Below are 24,365 nucleotides of genomic sequence, written 5' to 3' on the forward strand. Positions count from 1 at the left end.
CTTAATTATTATTTGATATTTAGCATATTAAATATTAAACTGCCTATTTTATCCCTGATTTCCATAATAATTTGCTATTCGTCATTGTTTGTTTCCTAATTAAATCATAATTATTATATACTTTTTTTTTATAATTTTATATTAATTGTTGTATTTATTGAGGAAATTTCTTCTATAAGGATTGGTAAATGGATATATTGGAGGATCAGGTTGCACGCCGCAACAGAATTGATTGAAATAGATATATTGGAGGATCGGGTTGCATGCCGCAACAGACTTATTAAAAAGTCCATATTGGAGGATCGGGTTGCACGCCGCAACAGACTTATTAAAAGTCAATATTTGGGGGATCGGATTGCACGCCGCAATAGACTTATTTAAAAGTCAATATATATACTTGATGAAAAATAATTATATAAGAGGATTGAAAGTGAAGATATTGTGAGAGCGGGTTGCACGCTGTAACAGAATTGAATGTGAATATATTGTGAGAGTGGGTTGTACGCTGCAACGGAAATTAATGGAAATGATAATTGCTTATGACTGCTGAATTGGCTTCAATTATTATAAATGAATTACCTAATTTATTTATATTATTTGTTGTTGTTACTAATATTACGTACAGGTTAATGTAAGTGACCCGCCTTAGCCTCGTCACTACTTCGTCGAGGTTAGGCTCAGCACTTACCAGTACATGGGGTCAGTTGTACTGATACTACACTCTGCACTTCTTGTGCAGATTTCGGAGTTGGTCCCAGCGCGTACCATAGACTTACTCAGATTTCAGCTACTCGGAGGAGACTTGAGGTATAACTGCACAGCGTCCGCAGTTCTGAAGTCCCCGTCTATTTTACTTTAGCTGTGTGTTTATTTCCAGACAGCTTTATTTTATTCAGACCTTTATTTGTATTTATTCTAAAAGCTCGTGCACTTGTGACACCAATTCTGGGATGGTATTTAGACACCGTTGTTTTTATGGATTATTCACTATTTTCAGAATTTACTTCTGCAATTGTTCTTTGTTATTAATAAATTTAAAAATTGTTTTAAAAATGGATAATATTATTCTAACATTGGTTTGCCTAGCAAGTGAAATGTTAGGCGCCATCACGGTCCGAATGTGGGAATTTAGGGTCGTGACAGTTGGTATCAGAGCACTACGTTACATAGGACTCATGAGTCACGAGCAAGCTTAGTAGAGTCTGAAGGATCGGTACGGAGATGTATGTACTTATCTCTCAGAGGCTATGAAGTTTAGGAACAATATCACTTCTTTCTTATTTTGTCGTGCGATTTTATTCTATCATCGATGATTGAACCATTCTACTCTTATTCTCCCCAAATGGTGAGAACACATAATACCTCTACCGATGGACAGGGACCAGAACCCCCGGTGGCAACTATGGCCAGGGGTAGAGGTCAAGGTCATGCTAGAGGCCGAGGCAGAGGCCGAGGTAGAGCTCAATCCAGAGCTCGAGCAGCTGCACCTGTTGTAGAACCTCAGGTAGACCTTCAGGAGGAAGTTTTAATTCAGAATGTACCAGCTGGATGAGTTCAGGTCCCGGAAGGATTCATAGCTACTCCAGTGCTTCAGGACGCTTTGGTCCGTTTGGTGAGTCTTATGGAGGGCGTGGCCTAGAATGGTACATTTCCAGTGGCACCAACCGTCTCACAGTTTGGAGGAGGAGCACAAACTCCCACTACTCCCGCTCAGGAGTAGATGGCTCCCCAGAATCAGGCTCCAGTAGCCCCGCCAGTTGGAGTAGTTCAGCCAGTTGTTGCTACTCAGACCGGTGATAGGCCCGCCATGTCTTTTGAGGCCTTATTGAGACTGGATAAGTTTACTAAACTCTTTCCAGTTCACTTCAGTGGTACATCTTCTGAGGACCCACATGATTATCTTGAACGTTGCCACGAGGTGCTGCGGAACATGGGTATAGTTAAGACCAATGGGGTTGATTTTGTTGTATTTCAGATAACGGGTTCTGCAAAGAGATGGTGGAGAGATTATACATTGACCAGACCAGTTGGATCGTCTGCACTTACCTAGGAACAGTTCTCTCAGCTATTTTTGGAGAAGTTCCTTCCTATCACACCGAGAGAGGAATTCCGCCAGCAATTTAAGTGTCTATAGTAGGGTCGTATGACTGTTACTCAGTATAAGTCCCGTTTTGTGGATTTGGCCCGTCATTCTCTCCTTTTACTACCTACGGAGGGAGAGAGAGTAAGGAGGTTTATTGAGGGACTCACTCACCCTATCAGACTTCATATGGCCAAGGAGACCGAAAGTGAGATTTCTTTTCATACGACTGCTAATGTCGCAAGGATGATCGAGATGGTTCTTGCACAGGAGAGAGGGCAGAGGTCTGATAAGAGTCCTCGTCAGTTCGGTAGTTTCAGTGATGCCTCATCTGGAGGCAGTGGTAATTTTGGTAGGGGTCATCCTACCAGACCGTTTCATTCAGCACTTCATGCATCTCCCGGTGCTTCAGGGAGTCACGGTCCTATTATGCCTTACTCTGGGCAGCTAGCATTCAGTGCACATTCAACTCCTATCAATGCACCACCACTCCAGAGTTACTACAGCAGTTATCCGGCCCATTTGGGTCAGCTTTAGCAGCCACGACATCAGGATGGGTGTTATGAGTGTGGAAACATTGGTCACATCAGGAGGTATTGCCCTAGATTGGCGAGTAACAGATCTCGGCAAGATTCTCATGCCATCATACCGACACCGGTTGCTTCACTGCCTACTCAGCCAGCTAGAGGTAGGGGTCAGGTAGCTAGAGGTGGAGGTCAGGCCATTAGAGGTGGAGGTCAGACCGTTAGAGGTAGAGGCCAACCAGTTAGAGGCCGTCCCAGGGACGCAATTCAGAGTAGTGGGGCCCAACCCCGATTTTATACTTTTCCAGCTAGGCCTGAGGCTGAGTCATCTGATGTTGTGATCACAGGTATTATTCCAGTTTGCCATAGAGATGCTTCAGTTCTATTTGATCCATGATCTACTTATTCCTATGTATCCTCCTATTTTGCTTCATATTTGGTTGTGCCTTGTGATTTTATGAGTACTTCTGTGTGTGTATCTACACAGGTGAGAGACTCTATTGTAGTAGATCATGTCTATCATTCGTGTGTGATTACTATTGGTAATCTTGAGACTAGTGTGGATCTTCTACTTCTTGATATGGTAGATTTTGATGTCATCTTGGGTATGGATTGACTGTCACCTTATCATGCTATATTGGATTGTCATGCTAAGACAGTGACTCTAGCTATGACGGGGTTACCTCGGTTAGAGTGGAAAGGAACTCTTGGTCATTCTGCCAGCAGGGTTATTTCTTATATGAAAGCTCGGCGTATGGTAGAGAAAGGGTGTCTAGCCTATTTGGCTTATATTCGTGATCCCAGTGAGGATGTTCCTTCTATGGACTCAGTGCTAGTTGTTCATGAATTTCCAGAAGTATTTCCTGCAGATTTATCGGGGATGCCACCCGATAGAGATATTGACTTCTGTATTAATTTGGCTCCGGGCACTAAGCCCATTTCTATCCCACCATACCGTATGGCCCCGTCGGAGTTGAAAGAATTAAAGGAGCAGTTACAAGACTTGCTTGATCAGAGATTCATTAGACCCAGTGTCTTGCCCTGGGGTGCACCAATACTATTTGTAAAGAAGAAAGATGGCTCTATGCGGATGTGTATAGATTACCGACAGTTGAATAAGGCCACTATCAAAAATAAATATCCACTGCCAAGAATTGATGACTTATTTGATCAGCTTCAGGGTGCCAAGGTATTTTCGAAGATTGATTTGAGGTCTGGTTACCATCAGTTGAAGATTAGGGCATCTGATGTCCCTAAGATAGCTTTTCGGACTCGGTATGGGCATTACGAATTTCTATTGATGTCATTTGGGTTGACAAATGCCCCAGCAGCATTTATGGATTTGATGAATCGGGTGTTCAAGCCCTATTTGGATTCTTTTATGGTTGTATTCATTGATGATATCTTGATTTACTCAAGCAGTCGAGAGGAGCATGAGTAGCATCTTCGGAGTGTACTTCATACTTTGAAGAATAATCAGTTATATGCCAAATTTTCAAAATGTGAGTTTTGGTTAGACTCAGTTGCCTTTTGGGGGCATATTGTATCGGCAGAAGGCATAAAGGTGGATCCTAAGAAGATTGAGACTGTTCAGAATTGGCCTAGACCTACTTCAGTTACAGAAATCTGAAGTTTCCTGGGTTTAGCAGGTTATTATCGTTGGTTCGTAGAAGGGTTTTCATCTATAGCAAGCCCATTGACCATACTGACCCAGAAAGGTGTCCTATTCAGATGGTCAGACGAATATGAGTTGAGCTTTTAGAAGCTCAAGACTGCTTTGACTACGGCGCTAGTGTTGATATTACCCATAGGTTCAGGATCGTATACGGTATATTGTGACGCCTCTCACATTGGTCTTGGTGTAGTATTAATGCAAGATGGCAGGGTGATTGCATATGCCTCGCGGCAGTTGAAAGTTCACAAGAAGAATTATCCTGTTCATGACTTAGAACTGGCAACCATTATTCATGCGCTGAAGATTTGGAGGCATTACCTCTACGGTGTCTCGTGTGAGGTATTTACTGATCATCGTAGCCTTCAGTACCTGTTCAAACAAAAAGATCTTAATTTGAGGCAAAGAAGATGGTTGGAGTTGTTGAAAGACTATGATATCACCATTTTGTATCACCCCGGAAAGGCTAATGTGGTGGCCGATGCTTTGAGTAGAAAGGTTGTGAGTATGGGCAGCCTTGCGTAAATTCCGGTTGGTGAGAGGCCATTAGCTGCAGATGTTCAGACTTTGGCTAACCAGTTCGTGAGGTTAGATGTTTCAGAACCCAGTCGAGTTCTAGCTTGCACAGTCGCTCGGTCTTCTTTATATGAGCGCATCATAGAGAGGAAGTATGATGATCCTTGTTTACTTATCCTTAAGGATACGGTGCGGCACGGTGATGCCAAACAGGTTATTGTGGGGGAAGATGGAGTTCTGCGAATGCAGGGTCATATTTGTGTGCCTAATATGGATGGGCATCGTGAATTAATTCTTGAAGAGGCACACAGTTCCAGGTATTCTATTCATCCAGGTACCGCCAAAATGTATCAAGATTTGTGGCAACATTATTGATGGAGGAGATGAAAAAGGATATAGTTGCATATGTAGCTCGGTGTCTGGATTGTCAGCAAGTTAAGTACGAGCATCAGAGACCTAGTGGTTTGCTTTAGAAGTTAGAAATTCCTAAATGGAAATGAGAGTGTATCACTATGGATTTTGTTGTTGGACGCCCACGGACTCAGAGGAAATTTGATGCAGTTTGGGTCATTATGGACAGGTTGACCAAGTCAGCACATTTCATTCTAGTGGCAGTTACCTATTCTTCAGAAAGGTTAGCTGAAATTTACATTCGTAAGATTGTTCGTCTTCACGGTGTGCCCATGTCGATTATTTTAGATCAAGGTACGCAATTTACCTGACACTTCTGGAGAGCTGTACAGCGTGAGTTAGGCATGGAGGTTGAGTTGACTACAGCATTTCATCCATAGACAGACGGACAGTCAGAGCGCACCGTTCAGATATTGAAAGATATGCTTCGCGCTTGTGTTATGGACTTTGGAGGTTCTTGGGATCAATTCTTGCCACTTGCTGAGTTTGCTTATAATAATAGCTACCAGTCGAGCATTCAGATGGCTCCATATGAGGCATTATGCGGAAGGCAGTGCCGTTTGCTAGTTGGTTGGTTTGTATCGGGAGAGGCTCGGTTGTTGGGTACCGATTTGGTACAGGATTCCTTGGATAAGGTCAAGGTTATTCAAGATCGACTTCGCACAGCTCAGTCTAGGCAAAAGAGTTATGCCGACTGTAAAGTTCGTGATATTGCATTCATGGTTGGAGAAAGAATATTACTCTAGGTTTCACCTATGAAAGGTGTAATGAGGTTCGGAAAGAAGGACAAGTTGAGCCCTAGGTATATTGGACCCTTTGAAATTCTTGAAAGGGTGGGTGAAGTAGCCTACATGCTTGCATTATCACCTAGTTTATTAGTGGTTCATCCGGTGTTCCATGTGTCTATGCTCCGAAAATATTATGGTGATCCGTCCCATGTGTTAGATTTCAGCTCAGTCCAATTGGACAAAGATTTGACTTACGAGGAGGAGCCGGTGGCTATTCTAGCCTGACAGGTCCGACAGTTGAGGTCTAAGAGTTATCCTTCAGTTCGAGTGCACTGGAGAAGTCAGCCTGTAGAAGAATCTACTTGGGAGTCTGAGTCGGACATGCGGAGTAAATATACACACTTATTCACCAGCTCAGGTACTTTTTCTAACTTCGTTCGAGGACGAACGTTTGTTTTAGAGGTGGAGAATGTGATGACCCAAAATGTCATTTTTAAAATTTAATTATTAATTATGTGTTCTAAGACCTCGAAAAGCACTATTTATTATTCCTCGACTTGCGTGTGCAGTCCGTAAAAATTTTCGGAAAGATTTTTTGTGAAAAATGGATTAAAATGTGAAATAGAGCCTTAAAACTCAACTGAGTTGACTTTGGTCAACATTTTGAGCAAACGGACCCGGATCAATATTTTGACAGTTCCGATAGCTCCGTATCGTGATTTGGGACTTGGGCGTATACTCAAAATTTAATTTAGAGGTCCCTAGCTCAAGTTATGACCATTTAACGGAAACTAGTAATATAAAGGCTAAAGATTTCCAAGTTTGACCACGGGGGTTGACTTTTTGATATCGGAGCCGGAATTCAATTCTGGAAATTTTAATAGCTCTGTTATGTCATTTTATGACTTGTGTGCCAAATTTAAAGTTATTCCGAATTCATTTAATATGTTTTGGCACGAGATTTGTAAATTGAAAAGTTTAAACCTCAAAGTCCGAATCGAGATGTGAATTGCAATTTCGATGTTATTTTATGTGATTTGTGACCCCGAGTAAGTCCGTATTATGTTACAGAACTTGTTGGGATATTTGGATAAGGTCCCGAGGGGCTCGGGTGAGTTTTGGACGAAATTCGGATTGTTTAGAGCATGTTGAAAGCAGCAGGTTCTTGGCAGAACCTGGTGTAATCGCACTGGCGCAATGGTGATCGCAGGTGCGCAACCGCATCTGCGAGAAGCTGTCCACTTATGCGACCTGGGCACTGGCCAGTTGCATCGCTTCTACGGAGAAATGGGGCGCAAATGCGCGGCCGCTTCTGCGAAGGCTGAAGCGCTTCTGCGGTCGTTTGGTTGCTTCTGCGACGTCGCAGGTGCGATAGAAATGTCCGCAGATGTAGAACCTCGCCTGGCAGCCCCACTTCGCAAATGCATGACCGCAAGTGCAAAAGTATAGCCCGCAGATGCGAAAATGCTGGGCAGAATACATAAAATCGGGTTTTAGCCATTTTTACTCATTTTTGAGTCTCAGATTTTGGCGATTCCAAAGCGATTTTTCACGACTTTGAATTGGGTAAGTGTTCTATAACCAAAAGTGATTATATTTCATGAATCCATGTCTATATTCATCCTTTATTTCGGATTTAGATGGAAGAAATTGGAATTTTTGTAAAACTTTCCAAAAACGAGAAATTTAGATTTGAAGGTCCATTTGACATTGGAATTGGATAATTTTTGTAAGGTTGGACTCGTCTCGGAACGGGTGTTCGGATTTCGTAAGTTTTTCCGAGATTTGAGACGTGGGTCTCACTATCGAATATTTTAATAAATTTTGGATTTTTATCCGAAACATTAGTAAATTCATATGGAATTAATTCTTATGATTCGTATTGAGTATATTGAATTGTTTATGAATAGATTTGAAGCTTTTGGAGACAAATTTAAAAGGAAAAGTTGTGGTCGAGTAATTGATTGGAATTTACAAGCAAGGTAAGTATCGTGGTTAACCTTGACTTGAGGGAATAGAACCCTTAAACTATTTCTTATGTGAAATGCATATGAACGACGTATAGGCGAGGTGACAAGTGTCTATACGTCGTCAATTGTTTGCATAATAACTTGAAAAATCATAAATCATTTTAAATCATGAATTAATTATTATAATAATTGTTTCTCTCCTTTTCTTTGTCAAATATTAATTCTTGATTTTTTGCATTAATTGTTACATGTTATTTAAATTATGTGTCTTAATTGTTATTTGACATTTAACATATTAAATATTAAACGCCTCTTTTCTCCCTGATTTTCATAATAATTTGCTATTCGTCATTGTTTGTTTCTTAATTAAATCATAATTATTGTATGCTTGTTGTCTTATAATTTTATATTAATTGTTGCATTTATTGGAGAAATTTCTTCTATGAGAATTGGTAAATGGATATATTGGAGAATCAGGTTGCACGCCGCAACAGAATTGATTGAAATGGATATATTGGAGGATCGAGTTGCACGCCGCAACAGACTTATTAAAAATTCCATATTGGAGGATCGGGTTGCACGCCGCAACAGACTTAGTAAAAGTCAATATTCGGGGGATTGGATTGCATGCCGCAATAGACTTATTAAAAGTCAATATTTGGGGGATCGGATTGCACGCCGCAATAGACTTATTTAAAAGTCAATATATATACTTGATTAAAAATAATGATATGCGAGGATTGAAAGTGAATATACTATGAGAGCGGGTTGCACGCTGCAACAGAATTGAATATGAATATATTGTGAGAGCGGGTTGCACGCTACAACGAAAATTGATGGAAATAATAATTGGTTATGACTGCTGAGTTAACTTCAATTATTATAAATGAGTTACCTGATTTATTTCTATTATTTGTTGTTGTTACTAATATTACGTACAGGTTAATGTAAATGACCCGTCTTAGACTCGTCACTACTTCATCGAGGTTAGGCTCAGCACTTACCAGTACATGGGGTCGGTTGTACTGGTACTATACTCTACACTTCTTGTACAGATTTCGGAGTTGGTCCCAGCGGCATACCATAGACTTGCTCGGATTTCAGCTACTTGAAGGAGACTTGAGGTATAACTGCACAACGTCCGCAGTTCTGAAGCTCCCGTCTATTTTACTTTAGCTGTATGTTTGTTTTCAAACAATTTTATTTTATTTAGACCTTTATTTGTATTTATTCTAAAAGCTCGTGCACTTGTGACATCAATTCTGGGATGGTAATTAGACACCATTATTTTTATAGATTATTCACTATATTTCAGAATTTACTTCCGCAATTATTCTTTGTTATTAATAAATTTAAAAATTATTTTAAAAATAGATAATATTATTCTAACGTTGGCTTGCCTAGCAAGTGAAATGTTAGGCGCCATCACGGTCCGAAGGTGGGAATTTCGGGTCGTGACAAATACCCATCTCAAACCGTGGTAGAAAACCTCGAGAATGCTTTGGAATCCATTTGCACATAATCAAGCCATCAGAGTTGAATCTCTCTAGATCAACCAAGCCATGCGGGTCGCCAAACCTAGGTATATTGCCACAAAGCACCTGTAGAAAAACTCCCACATCATAAGCACCCAAAGAACTGATCATATCCATTACCATACTGATCCGACCTACTACCCAGTTGTCTTATTTTCTCCGAGTTTCTTCCGAATTTGTCTTCACATTGATACTTCTCTTTGCTAAAACGCCATGATCTTTAGCCACAGCTCACCCCACAAATCTAGCATAGAACCACAACTCCCTACGACCCATAAGCACCTTAAAAATGCCATAACTGTAACACTCACTCCGAGAATACCTTATGTGAATTTGAAATTGTTCTTCTTACCTTTCTTACACTAAAAATGTAGAATCCATAGTCATACAGAATTTTCGCAAGTCCAGGCACCATCAATGCAAATCTCAGATTTTATCCAAACACAAGTCCAGAAGAATTCTCAATTGCTATATATAAACCTCGAACCTATTGAAACTTTCTCGAGAGTCACTCCTTTTGTTCAAATCCAAATTACACCACCCAAATGGGCCAAAAGACACGTACCCCATTAGCACAACAATACTCAAAGAAGTAAATCTACTTTAACACTACCTATCAAATTCATACTCCGTGCGCACTACATCATTCACCAATAATAACTTACTCACCCCCACGATTTTCATATACTCATCCGTGCAATATAATCCGTAACCAGGAATTTTTCTTATTCGAGTCATCCTCGATCTCAACTTCTGCAAGTCATAACTAATCCACCAGTGTGCCTCAGCCCAAAACTAAAGTTTAACACATAACCATGAAATCAAATTGTCAATAGCAGACTCCCCCACTTGGCTCAAAGCCATAGATTAAAACACTCCATAATTCACAATACCCATACTTTATTCCCGCCATAATGCCATAGTCGGTTCAACAAAACTTCTTTTCCAACTCCTGCAATGCCAACCATAAAAGAAAATACCCCAATCATCCGCTAAGCTCGCATTTATTCTCTTGACAATCAAGTCACCTTCTCAACCAGATTCAAATTCAAATCTCCACACATATGCCCAGTAGACAGAAAAGAAACTCTCTACTCACGTCATAAGGAATACACCTACATAGATTACTCTGCAGGGGATAACCCACCTGCTTAGCCTCAAATTGGTATCTTGTTATACCCCTTTTCGCAGTTACAATTACTTTGCAATCACTTAATCTTTCCAAGTCCAAACTTATTAACAAGACATGAGAATTTAATTTACCCCAAAATTTAACAATGTGAAATATCCTTCAAAACATTCATACTCGAGAATGTATGCCACATCAAATCAAAAATCAAACACCCAATGGCCTTTCCTTTACATTACAAGGAAACACTTCTCGTCATATTCAAATCGTCTTAACACATCCCGCATTTACATCATACTTATCACAAAGCCATTCCACCGCTCATCGAGCCACAATTTCCACTGCAGGGTCATCACCAGACATATGATTTCAATGGTACAAGTTACAACTGAAGCTACCGAGCTCAAGCTACGGTCTAACCATGGCCTCAAGTCCTCTAGACTGGCCCATCACCAAAACACATAATACACATCTCGAACCTCGTTCATAGAATCACAAGCCAGCGATGCACATCTAATACTGAGCGCTCATGTGTGCATACGAATACGTAGAAGGAATTTAAAGAGTTATGTCTCAATCTGAATCAATCTCGCATGATAAGGAAAGAAATATGGGAAGTATATATCCTAAATGCCCTGTAGCCTCTCGAAGATAAGTATGGACATCATCATACCGATCCGCAAGACTCTACTAGACACTTGCTCATAACTTGTAGAACCTATGAACCTAGAGTTCTGATACCACCTTATCACGACCCAAAATCTAACTAGTCGTGATGGCACCTAACCCAACCCGCCAGGTAAGCCAACTTTCAACTATTCAATTCCATTAATAATTATTAAAGTAATTTAAGTAAATAGAGATCTTAATCTTATACATTCCCGAAGAACTGGTAGTACAAATCATGAGCTTCTAAGAATAGAGTTTACAAAGCAAAAATGAAATAAATACATAGTCTGTTTGAATAGTACATAAACAGAGCTTTTATAAATCTAAGGTTATCATGAACAAGAGGCAGCTACAACAAGAAACGCAGGTACATCTTCAAATCCGACAACCATCGAGCACAGCAACAATAACAGCCAATATCTGCATGCAATGTGTAGGAGTGTAGTATCAGTACAACCGACCCCAAGTACTGAGTAAGTAAGAAACCTAGCCTTAGGTTGAAAGTAGTGACGAGATTCCACCAAGGTCGGGTCCAAAACCAATAGTCCACAAAAGTCCATAACAACATAAAGCAAATAATACCAGAAGTAACTCATAGGTAAAATGCTCTGCTAAATCATGATTTCAAAAATAATAGTTTTTCCTTTCAAGTACATCAGTGAAAACCCAAATCGTTTATCGAAGTTGCCGAAAATATGAATAAGTTTAAAAACAATAATTTTTCCCAAAAATCTTTTCAATAATAAATGAGATATTTCATTTTCCTTCTAGATAACCTGTGTAAAAACAAATGCATCACTATGCCCATCTGTCAAAAATGTATAAAAATCATGAATGATGTGATGCAGTACAACATGAGGAAAATACCTCTCTATGCATGTATGTCATGTGTGCATGACAATGCGATGCAACTCAATGATAAAATCATAAACAGCCCCTCGAGCAAACCTCACAATCACTCGCATACAGCCCCTCGGTCTTACCTCACAATCACTCATTAACAGCCCCTCGGGTATACCTCACAATCACTCGTAAACAGCCCCTCGGGCATACCTCACAATCACTCGTAAACAGCCCCTCGGGCATGCCTTACAATCACTCGTAAACAGCCCCTTAGGCATACCTCACAATCACTCGTAAACAGCCCCTCGGGCATACCTCACAATCACTCGTGCCTCCCAGTCACTCAGCACTCGGCAATCGCACTCAATAGGTACTTGCGCTCACTGGGGGTGTGTATAGACTCCGGAGGGGCTCCTACAGCCCAAGCGCTATAATTTGTACGGGCAACTCACGTGCTGCACGAACAACTCACATGCTATAATATCATATCAGAATCTGCACGGACAACTCATGTGCAATAATAAGCCAATAAGGCCTGCTGCAGGCGAGCGGCCCCGATCCATATTATTGTAATAATATATATACCCAACATGGCCTGCTGTGGCGTGCAGCCCGATCCCAAAACTATCCTCACAATCAGGACTCCGGCCTCCCTCAGTCATCAATCTCTTCATCCTCTCTCTCATGGGCTCACAATGTCATAAGAATAGTCCAAAATGATGATATGATGTATCAATAAATAACAACAGAGACTGAGATATGATATGTAATGAAATGAATATGACTGAGTATGAATTTTTAATTTAAAACAAATAATTCACAGCAATATGACCTCTCTGGGTCTCAAAATACTGGCACATAGCCTCCACATAATTTTTAATATGCTTTTCAGCTCAATTTCTTTAACACATAAAAATGCATGAAAAATGCCAGGATTATTTAACTACAAAATGCCACATAAACAATTATGCCACAATTTCTATAGTGCACGCCCACACGCCCGTCACCTAGCATATGCGTCACCTCCCAACAAATTCATAAAATACATATATTCAGGGTTCATAGCCTCAACTCCAAGATTAGAAGAGTTACTTACCTCGAACAAGCCAAATCTCATTATGCGCATATCAACTTTCGAACGGCTCGAATCTAGTCATAATTAATTTGATTCAGTCCACTCAATTTATAGGAATTAATTACATAACAAAATACTAATATTTTCCACAAAAATCCGAAATTACGCCCCAAAAATCACCCGTGGGGCCCATATCTCGGAATCTGACGAAACTCACAAAATACGACAACCCATCCAATTACAAGTTCAAACATACTAATTTCACTCAATTCCGACTCCGAATCGGTATTCAAACTCGAAAAATTCGTTTTTGTGACATTATAGAAATTTCCTTCTATTTCTCTTGAAGATTCAATAATCTTACACAAAAAATGAAGATTAATTCATGAAATATAACTACAAGAGAGTCAAGAACACTTACCCCAAGTTGTATGGAAAAATTCCTCTCCAAAATCGCCCAAACCGAGCTCCAAAATCCGAAAATGGGTGAAAATGTCGAACCCTCGAACTTAAAGGATTTTGCCCAGTCGATCCGCACCTGCGGACAAGATTTGCGCACCTGCGGACAAGATTTGCGCACCTGCGCCTCCGCTTGTGCGAGAAAAATATCGCATGTGCGGACTTCACATGCCTGCCCAATTTGTGCATATGCGAGGAAGCCATCGCATTTGCGAGGCCGCATCTGTGGGAAAGACATCGCAGATGCGAAAATCCTCAGCTTCCAGCCATCTCGCTTCTATGCGAAATCTTCCACATCTGCGCTCACACAGGTGCAGAATTTCCCTCGCACCTGCGACCAATGCCTCACAGTACCTACCCACATCTGCGCTTGCCAGGATCGCTTCTGCGAGCTCGCACCTGCGATGGAATTTCCGCAGGTGCGATTGCATCAGATAGCAGAAACTTCAGCTTTTGCTCCTAAGTCCGAATTGATCCGTTAGCCATCTGAAACTCGCCCGAGCCCCTCGGGACCCCGTCCGAACATACCAATAAGTCCCATAACATAACACGGACCTACTCGAGGCCTCAAATCACACCTAAAAACATCGAAACGATGAATTACACCTCAATTTAAAATCAACAAACTTTGAACTTTCAAATTCTACATCTTGTGCCGAAACACATCAAATCAATCCGGAATGACTTCAAATTTTTCACACAAGTCACATTTCACATTAAAGACCTATTCCAATTTCCAGAATCGAATTCTGACCCCGATATCAAAAAGTCAACCCCTCCCGGTCAAATTTCCCAAAAAATTCAACTTTCGGCAATTCAAGCCTAATTCCACTACGGACCTCCAAATAATTTTTCGGATACGCTCCTAAACGCAAAATCACCATACGGATCTATTGGAATCATCAAAACTCTATTCCGGGGTCGTTTACACATAAGTTGACATCTGGTCACTATTTTAACTTAAGCTTCAAACCTTGAAACTAAATGTTCCAATTCATTCCAAAACCTCACCGGACTCGAACCAATTACCCCGAAAATTCACACAATAACTGTAACGTATAATTTGAGCAGTAAATAGGGAAACAAGGTTGTAATACTCAAAATGATCGGTTGGGTCGTTACAAGTTGACTTCGGTCAATATTTTAAGCAAACGAATCCGGATCAGTATTTTGACCATTCTGATGGGTCCGTATTGTGATTTAAAATTTGGGCGTATGTACGAAATCAATTTTAGAAGTCCCTAGCTTGAATTATCGCCATTTGACGGAAACTAAAAATTTAAAGGTTTAAAGAATTTCTAAATTTGATCATAATTGGATTTTTGTTGATACCGGGTCCTGATTTGGATTCTGAGAGTTTGATCAACTTTGTAACAATATTTATGACTTATATACAAAATTTAAAGTTATTCCGAGGTGTGTAGGCACATTTTCCATTAGTTTTTGAAAAAATAAATAAATAAAAGGTTTGATTTTATAAAGCTTGAATTTCTAAAGTTTGACCGAAGATGTGACTTTTGAGCAAACGACTCCGGAATAGAATTTTGATGATTTCAATAGTTTCATATGGTGATTTCGGACTTAGGAGCACGTCCGGATTTGGATTTAGATGTCCGTAGGACAATTCGGCACATTTTGGCAAAAGTTGGAAAATAGAAGATTTTTGGAAAATTTGATCGGGAGTTGACTTTATTGATATCAGGGTCAAAATTCAATTCTGGAAATTGAAACAGCTCCATTATATCATTTATGACTTGCATGCAAAATTTGGGTTCATTCCGGATTGATTTGATAGGTTTCAACATCGAATGTAGAATTTGAAATTTGTTAGTTTTTATTAAGCTTGAATTGGGGTATGATTCATATTTTTAGCGTTGTTTGATGTGATTTGAGACCTTGACTAAGTCCATAATATATTTGGATACTTGTTGGTGTGTTTGGACGGGGCCCCGAAGGGGCTCGGGTGAGTTTCGGAGTAGTTTCAGATCATTTTTAACTGCTGGTTTTTGACAGCAATGTGCGAAATATTTGATGCGCAGAGCTAATTTTGGAAGCTTATATATCGAAATCTATAAGGAATCTAGAAATTATCAAAAGTTAAAAGTTGTAGCCCGTTGATTCTAGTTTCCAGAATGATAAACCATTCATCATTTGGACATTTGTACAGAAAGTTATGATCGATTGACTGAACATTGGTACGGTAGATTTTGGCTACAGTAATGTGCATCGCCAGAAATTTCTGCTGTTAAGGACCGACTTTGGGAGCTTATATCTTGCAATCTATAAGGAATTGGGAGATGAAAAAAATATAAAAGTTGTATCCTCGGTGTGTAGTTTCCATAAAGTTAAACCATTCATCATTTGGACATTTGTACAGAAAGTTATGATCGATTAACCGAAGCCTGATACTGCAGTTTTCACTGCAATTTCTAGTTGGAAAGTTGAAGTAGGTCGCATTTTAAAGATGCGACCTTCCTTGGCAGAAGCTATATTTTGGGGTTTCGGCCATTTTAATATATTTGGAGCTATGGAGCTCGAATTGAAGCGATTTTTGAGGTAATTTTCACCATATGGATTGAGGTAAGTGTTCTATATCCAAAAGTGATTATACTTCATGATTCTATGGTTATTTTCATCAAGTATTAGTGAATCAAATAGAAGAAAATGGAAAAATTTGTAAAACTTTTCAAGAACGAAAATTTTAAATTTGGAGGTCGAGTTGTTATAGGCATTTGATAAAATTGGTATGGGTGGACTCGTAATTGAATGAATTGTCGGATTTTATGAGTTTCATCAGATTCCGAGATGTGGGCCCCACGGGCGATTTTTGAGTTAAATTTCAAATTTGTTTGGAAAATTAGTATTTTCATATGAAATTAATTCCTATAATTAGTATTGACTGAATTGAATTAATTTGGATAGATTTGAGCGGTCTGGAGGTCAATTCAAGCAAGAAGGCGATTTTGAGAATATCGGCATAACTTAAAAAAGGTAAGTATCTTGCCTAACCTTGAGTAGGGGAATTACTCCTTAGGCATCGGGTCTTATGTGCCATTTGTGAAAATATAAAAAGCCGTGTATGAGAGGTGACGAGTACGTACTCGAGCTTATATGTGTAAAATTTATTGGGTTAAAGTCTTAGGCATATTTTGTAGTAAATTGAATAATTGTGGGCATTTATTAAATTATCTATTTGCCATGCCTCAATTCGCATTTGTTGAATTTATTTTTATATGATAATTTGATGTGATTATTACTTGTATATTTATGTGGATTTCGTGAGTTTGATGATTGATATTTCTTGGAATTTAATTTCATTATGGATTTTTCCTCTGTAAATAATTAATTAAATAAGTTTAAGAAGATGTGTTAGTATATTTACCAAAAATTTGGATTAAAGAAGGTGTTGTCCTATGATGAGTTATTTTTCTATCTCTGTTGTTGTTTTGAGGTTTTATACACATTGCGTGGAGTCTTGGGCTATTTGTTGTGAAATTAATTGATTTTGTTATATCTTTGGAATTGGTTGTGGCCATTGGGCAAATTATGATATGAATTGATTTTGTTATGTTGCCGTGATAATATTCCGTATAAATTGTTTTATTATTTGAGTTATTATTATTTTAAGGATATAAGGGTGGCATTCTACTGTTGATATTATGTGGGTATAAGGGTGGCATTTCATTGCGGTTATGTGTGTTGGGATATTGTCTGGGCGGAGTGATAAGGGTAGCTATAAGAGAGATAAGGGTGGCTATAGGAGTGATAAGGGTGGTTATTGATATTGTCAGGGCGGAGGGATAAGAGAAGCTATTATAAGAGTGATAAGGGTGGCTATGTATATTTATATATTTGACCCTGCTCCGATCAAATATTGGCCCAGTCACAAAATTTTTATATTGTGATTATTTTTATTATGCAACCAACCAAACCACCTTAATACGGTAAACAAAATACTATTAAGTTATTATATTTCTCATGAAAAGTTTTATCTTTTCTAACTTATATGACATAGTTTGGCTCGAAACAATATTTAAAAATAATAAGAATTTTTAAAAGTTGTGATCTTACACATAACATAACATTTATATGATTATAAAAAAATTATAATAAATAAAATATTTAGAACAATCTTTTTTAATATATAAATGTGTCATTCTTTTAAAATTAACTAAATAAAAAAACATATTGGAAACAGATGGAGTATTACTTAATGGAGGAAATGGGCCTTCATGACTATTTACAATGTTAAAATTAAAAAAATATTTTTCTAAAATTTTTTATGTGTAAAAGTAAATTTTTCATATATATAAAACGGTAAAGGGTCAAACATACCCGTGTACTTTCGAAAATAGTCTAAAAATATCACTCGTTATACTATTGGGCTATATATACTCTTCCCGTCATACATTGGAACAAATATACCCTTATTTTGGATGGAGTACCATGTGGCAACACCAGATGAAAATGACCCATTTCTTATTTTTTACGCGATCCGTTTTAAAAAACCCACCACCCGACCCGTTTTAAAATTAAGTTTTTTCAGTTTTTTTAAAGCATATATTTTTTAAAAACTGAAATTCTTTTTGTAAAAACTGAAAAAAAAAGAAATTTACAAAATATATATTTTTAAATCTTCTTAGTTTTTTAAAAATATTTTTTTTGTAAAAACTGGAATTATTATTATTTTTTTGGTAAAAACTGAAAAAAGACTCTCCTAAAGTAGTGGACTACATATGCATTAGTTAAAAAAAATAAAAATATTTTGCAAAGGCTTTTTTTTTTAGTTTTTACAAAAACAATACTTTAAAAAACTGAAAAAACTAAAAAATATATATTTTGAAAATTTCTTTTTTTTCCAGTTTTACAAAAAAAAAAAAAGAAATTTAAAAATGCTTTAAAAACTGAAAAATTTATATTTTGGTAAAAAAAAAAAGAAATTTGCAATATATATATATATTTTAGTTTTTTCAGTTTTTAAAGTATTCTTTTTGTAAAAACTGAAGAAAAAAAATGATTTTGCAAAATATTTTTATTTTTTTAAAACTAATGCATATGAAATTCACTGCTTTAGGAGAGTCTTTTTTTTTCAGTTTTTACAATTTTTTTTTCTTCAGTTTTTACAAAAAAAAAACTTTAGAAACTGAAAAGACTTAAAAATATATATTTTACAAATTTCTTCTTTTTTTTTTTTTCAGTTTTTACAAAATATATGCTTTAAAAAAGCGAAAAAACTGAATTTTAAAACGGGTCGGGTGGTGGGTTTTTTAAAACGGATCGGGTAAAAAAAAATGGGTCGTTTTCATCTGGTGCTGCCACGTGGCACTCCTTCCCAAATAAGGTTATATTTGTTTCAAAGTATGACAAGAATGGTATATATAGCCTAATAGTATAACGAGGGGTATATTTGGCCCTTTGCCGTATATAAAAAGATTGAGCCATAAAATTAAAAACAAATTTATATGACCTGCAAAACTACTTGACCGGGGGGGGGGGCAAACCAAATGGTTTTCCCATAAATTTTGAATTCCAACCCCCCCGGGCCCTACCCCCTAATACGCTGTATATTTTCTGTTGTTATATATTAATTAATTCTATTTTAGAACAATTAAAGAATCAGAGTTTAATTAAAGAAAGAAAACTCGATGGCGTGGCAATCTACTATTTGCTGAGCCGACGTAGAACGGAGAAAAACATGAGAAAAAGAGAGACGAACCACTGATAAAAGCTAAGCGCGTTGAGAAGAAGACCCTCTGGTATTCTGATTTCTGCAACCAAACCAGATAGCTCCAACAAACCATGGCTTACGTCGAGAGAGGTAAATTTAACCTCCCTTTTGTTCTGATAATTCCATCAATTTGATCTTTAATTCCCTTAGTTTCGTTATCAGTTTGAGCCCATTTACTTGTTGATTGGAATTGCTAGGGATTTGTTTCCTTTTTTTCTTTTTTGGTTTCCTTGGAGATATATTACAAATTCCAATTTTTCCGTTATTTCAAGGATTTATTTTTGTCTTGCTAAGTTCTTCTGAATTTTTGAGGTAAAACGAAATTTGGGGTTTTAATTAATTGCATCGTTTTTGTTTTGTCCTGTTCTTGATATTGTTGTAATTCAAAGGGTAACTTGCTTAATTCAGTTAAAGTTAGGATCTTCTTGTTCAATTGAGTCTTGTTAGATCCAAATCCAAATTCTTCTAATGTTTGTTACCGTAGAACTTTTGTCCGACATTAATAAGCTACTCTCTGAGTTATAAATTTGGGCATTCGGTTATCTGGCCTGGACCCTGGAGTATTCCACCCCGCACCCACAAAATGGAAAACAACCCGAAAAATCATATTGTTTGATGCTGGTGTTATGATTTGGTAAACCCTAGTGAACCCCAAATTGCATTTCACCATTCTGGAAATGATTAGTAGCCACTTGGAATGCTAAACTTAGTGATTCAAATTTGTATGGTTCTGTTTTACAATCTATCATTGCCTTTTGTCTCTACAGTGAATCAACTCAAGGAAAACATGATTCTAATAATCATTTCTTATTAATTTTACTATTTTATGTTTTCCAAATTCTCCAACTTGAGAAATGATTAAGAAATAAGGTTTCTTAATGGGTATGTCATATGATCTAAAGAGACCTATCCGTGCAAATTTTGTTTTAGATCTAGTATTAAGTTGTGACTCGTTCCCATTCCATGAACCGAAGCAATCTAATAGTGGTATGTGGATTTAAATTCTTAGAGTAAACTTCATAAGGTCATAGTAAAAGCGACATAGATAAATTTAACTTGTTAGGTAATTCTTAGAGAGATAGATGTCTCAAAGTTTTTGGAAATGGGATTGTTCGAAATACTGATTTTCGTATAATTTTTATTCCACTTCTACTTTAGGATAAGTAGGTCCAAGATAGAACACACTTTCATTTAGCCCCCGACGGAAGAAAGGTGAAATAAGATTAAATGGGGCTGTGGTGTCTCAATGAAGACAATTCAGATATATAGGTTTAGTCTACTAGGAGAATGACATGATAGATGAGTGTGAATCACATACAATTAAAGCAGATTGATGAAATGAAGAAGTGCTGTGCAGTAGGAAGATACTTGACAGGGTGAAAGGCAAGTTTTGTAGAAACAATTGTTAGGCTGGTGATGTTGCAAAGGGAATGAGATGTATCCACAAGATGAAGATTGTAAATATGTGGATGTTAAGATGGATGTGTGGTCATACAATGCACATGATCTAGAAATGATCATATTAGTCAGAAAATAGAAATAATAGAGAAAGGGAATAAAATGAGAGAATGTTAGATGAGATGGTTTTTGGCATGTTACATGTGGATCTTCAAATGTAGCAGTCCATAGGTGCACAATATGGTGATTGAAGTTGCTGAAGTGCGAGGAGGTAGATCTAAAATCACCACTGAAATTATCTCAAAGTCCTGCTATCCCTCTGTATTATTGCAGACTTAACTAATAGTATAATGCAATGTGAAAGTAAAGGACTGAGGACTTATATACTATACCAACAATTGAGAGTTGAGGCTTGGTTGGTAGGTCCAAATAAGGAGTGTGAGATTTAGAGAACCTTTTGTTTTATAAAACCCCTTATCTTTGAAAAACAAACTATTTACTATGGTATTGAAATGAAATGGGCTCAAATAAAGCTGACTCCAACTTTTGAGATTGAGACCTAGTATATTGATTGATTACATGGTTAAACTCCTTCAAATATAAAGTTGCATAAGAGCAACAATGTTTCTGAGTTGCATGCTAAGCACTTTTTTAGCTGATTCAGTTGACCTTCCTCAGGTTCTTGCCAGACAAATCTTAAGTTTCTTCTCTGGATCCAAGTCATTTAGAAAATCAAGCTGTCGGTTCGACTCCTTATTGATAAATGTAGTCTGTACAGGGAAACATTCAATACATGCATCTTTGTGTTTGGGTCATATGCTAACTTACGATATTGTGAGAGAGCTCTTCTAATACAAGCACTTTATGTTGCAGGTGTGGTAAAATCCAAGCGTTCTATATGGCGATTGAAGACTATCACTGATTTCTTTTGGTCCATCATCAACTTCATTAGCGTGTTTTTTGCAACTATGTTTTCGGTAAGGATGTTCACTTTCCTGGTTAAGAACTACATAGATACTACTATCATGCTATTGTAGACTATGTATTAACTGCCTCAATGCCTTCATAGATGGAAAAAACAGATGCCTACAGAAAAGGTTCAGGATCCAGCAAGAAGTGGGATGGGGGCGGTCCTGGAGGTCCTGGAAGTGGTCCATATGGTGGTGGTCCACGTGGGCCACCTCGTGGATTGGATAATGTCCGAGGCATTGACCACAGTATGTTCATTGTTTTCGTCGATCTTTACTTTGGTGGTATTTGTTTCTGATAAGTTCTGTGAAATTTATGCAAAAACCTTTTTGGAGAAGGCTTTGGGTATTTTCTGTGTACATAAAGTTTACAAATATCCAAACCTATTTTACGCTTTTGCATAAAATGTTCATCCAAAAATAATTTTCCAAAATACCTCCTCCTAAAATTGTTTCAGAGCTATTATTTTATAAGAATTTCTGCTGTTTTTTAACCCTTACATTTTTTCCTAATGTAGGCTCTCTTCCCGCCTGTGGTTCTTGCTGCGGATAAATGATGCCACTTTTGAGAATCCATGGTTTGGGATCTTATTCCATAAACACGTACTTAATAGTGAAATGTATGTAGGTTTCTGCACTTGTGCTAACATTTAAACTTGGAAGCGTGTTCATATGTTCTGTTCATCCTAAAACTTTAACAAAACTAAGATAGTTTTCTCCTATTTTTCTCGTTAATGCCTAATAGTGACGTTGTAAGAAGCGCATGGATATGGAAAAGAAAGACTGATTCACATTCAGAACTGTGCTTAAAATTCTGGATGAAATTGACAATGACCAGTAGAAGTTGTGGACGAAAGTTGCTGTTTTTGTTTCAGGGATATTCGTACAAATTTTCCTCCAAATTCTCTGATACATCATTAACCTCACCAGGATTTATTTTGATATTAAAGCCGCACTTTCATATTCTCCATCAATCTTAAATTTCATGCTCGTCACCCTACCAACACCAAAATGGTTTCTATTTTTCACGGTTTTCATATGTTTCTTTCCGTTTGTTTAATTATTATTTAAGTTTCGATGCGCTTCTATAATTATGAATTGATCAACAAACCATTGGCTAAGGTAGGCTTGGCTCACAAAATGTGTCCTTTACATTGATTTCTAGCTAGTTGAAGGTTACTTCATCTTACAGATCAAATTCATACCAACTGTTGTGCGTCATGTCATGGATTGCCAAATCAATCCAATATCAGGGAGTTTATGCGATGTGTTCAAATGATCTGCCACGTTGAGTCGAGTCAAATTAAGGGCCAGTGATCTAAAGCTGTCAAATTATTCAAGTCACATGTTTCGATAATACCCTAAAATTTTCACTAAACTATCATGTATTTTGTTAATTACCTACTTAAATTATTCAGTGTCCCCCAAACCTTTTGAACTATATTCCCTATATATTAAAAACCCTATTGATTTTTTAACGGTGCGTGTGATACACGCTCTTAATTAACTTTAAATTGTGCCAAGTGGCGGCACTACACGTGGCCAATTAGCTCAGTCTAATTGAAATACCACTTCAATTAAGATCTGAATCGTGATTTCTCCATTAAACTTCGGTTGAACATTATTTATTTCCATTAACCTTCGATTTCACTAGGACTTTTTGTTTAGTGTGAGATTTGGGATATAGGAAAATTAGGGTTAGGGTATTCTTTCAAGAAAGAAAAATTATGGAGAAATGAATAAAGGAGAAAGCATGGAAAAAAGGCAATTTCAGAAGAAACAAGAGGAGAAAATTTCAGATGGAACCAATATAGAGAAAAGAAGAAGAAGGAGAGGAGGAGGAGGAGGCGGCGGCGGCTCGAATATAAAGAACATATAGGGGAAATAAAATATTAATCTTTCTTATAGAGGGTAACACTAATTAGTCTTTCGACACTGCCATGTGGGGTTAATTTTACGGCTAATTTCATTCTCACGCGCCTTTTGACGAGTTATCTCATACATTTTGTCAAAACATCAACGGAGAATTTAATATATAAGAGGATATAGTTCAAGCTTTCGGAGGATTTTGGGGACACCAAATACTTTAAGTACTCGCAAGAGTGACAATTTAGGGGGAGTATGGGGACACCTTCGTCTTTGATTTGCTAAACTCAGAACTATGGTGGGGCTACTTACAATGACTTTAGACATCCAAAATTTCTTTTGACAATTTCATTTTACGTTATTTTTCTTTAATTACAACATAAGGTAAATGGAATAGTTTTCGAAATGGGAAAGTCTTAATGCAATATGAAGTAGTAAAGCAATTTTTTTTCTTAATTTATGAGAACACACAAATTGTTAGTATAATTAAAATACGTGCGCGCGCGCACACACTAGACGGGAAATGACGTTTCGTATCGGACAACTTGCTTCTAGATGCTAATGTTCAATCTAGCATAGAGCTTTCATTTTTAATTCACAAAATATTATGTCGCTTCTAATTTTCTCTACGGAAACAGATTATCTGAAGCAATTTACAATTAGGAAGTATTCTAATGCTAATTGATGATAAAACCACTGACGAGTGAATATAAAATAGTTCACGATATCTTCAAACTAGTTGGAGAGTCTGTGTAATAATAGTTCTTGAAAATTGGAGATGAAAAGATATTTTT

At 37.5% G+C, this 24,365-nt stretch overlaps 1 protein-coding gene across 1 annotated transcript; it reads left to right on the top strand.

Annotated features, from left to right (window-relative positions):
- Positions 1–19,253: 19,253 nt before the first annotated feature.
- LOC104101385 (uncharacterized) lies at positions 19,254–22,561 on the top strand. Its single transcript, XM_009608822.4, has 4 exons — positions 19,254–19,429; positions 21,611–21,714; positions 21,807–21,954; positions 22,224–22,561. Exons 1-4 carry the CDS (start codon positions 19,411–19,413, stop codon positions 22,256–22,258), a joined length of 306 nt encoding a protein of 101 aa, XP_009607117.1. The 5' UTR covers positions 19,254–19,410; the 3' UTR covers positions 22,259–22,561.
- The last annotated feature ends 1,804 nt before the right edge of the window (positions 22,562–24,365 follow it).

Source organism: Nicotiana tomentosiformis, chromosome 4, assembly GCF_000390325.3.
Source record: "Nicotiana tomentosiformis chromosome 4, ASM39032v3, whole genome shotgun sequence".
Lineage (NCBI taxonomy): Eukaryota > Viridiplantae > Streptophyta > Magnoliopsida > Solanales > Solanaceae > Nicotiana > Nicotiana tomentosiformis.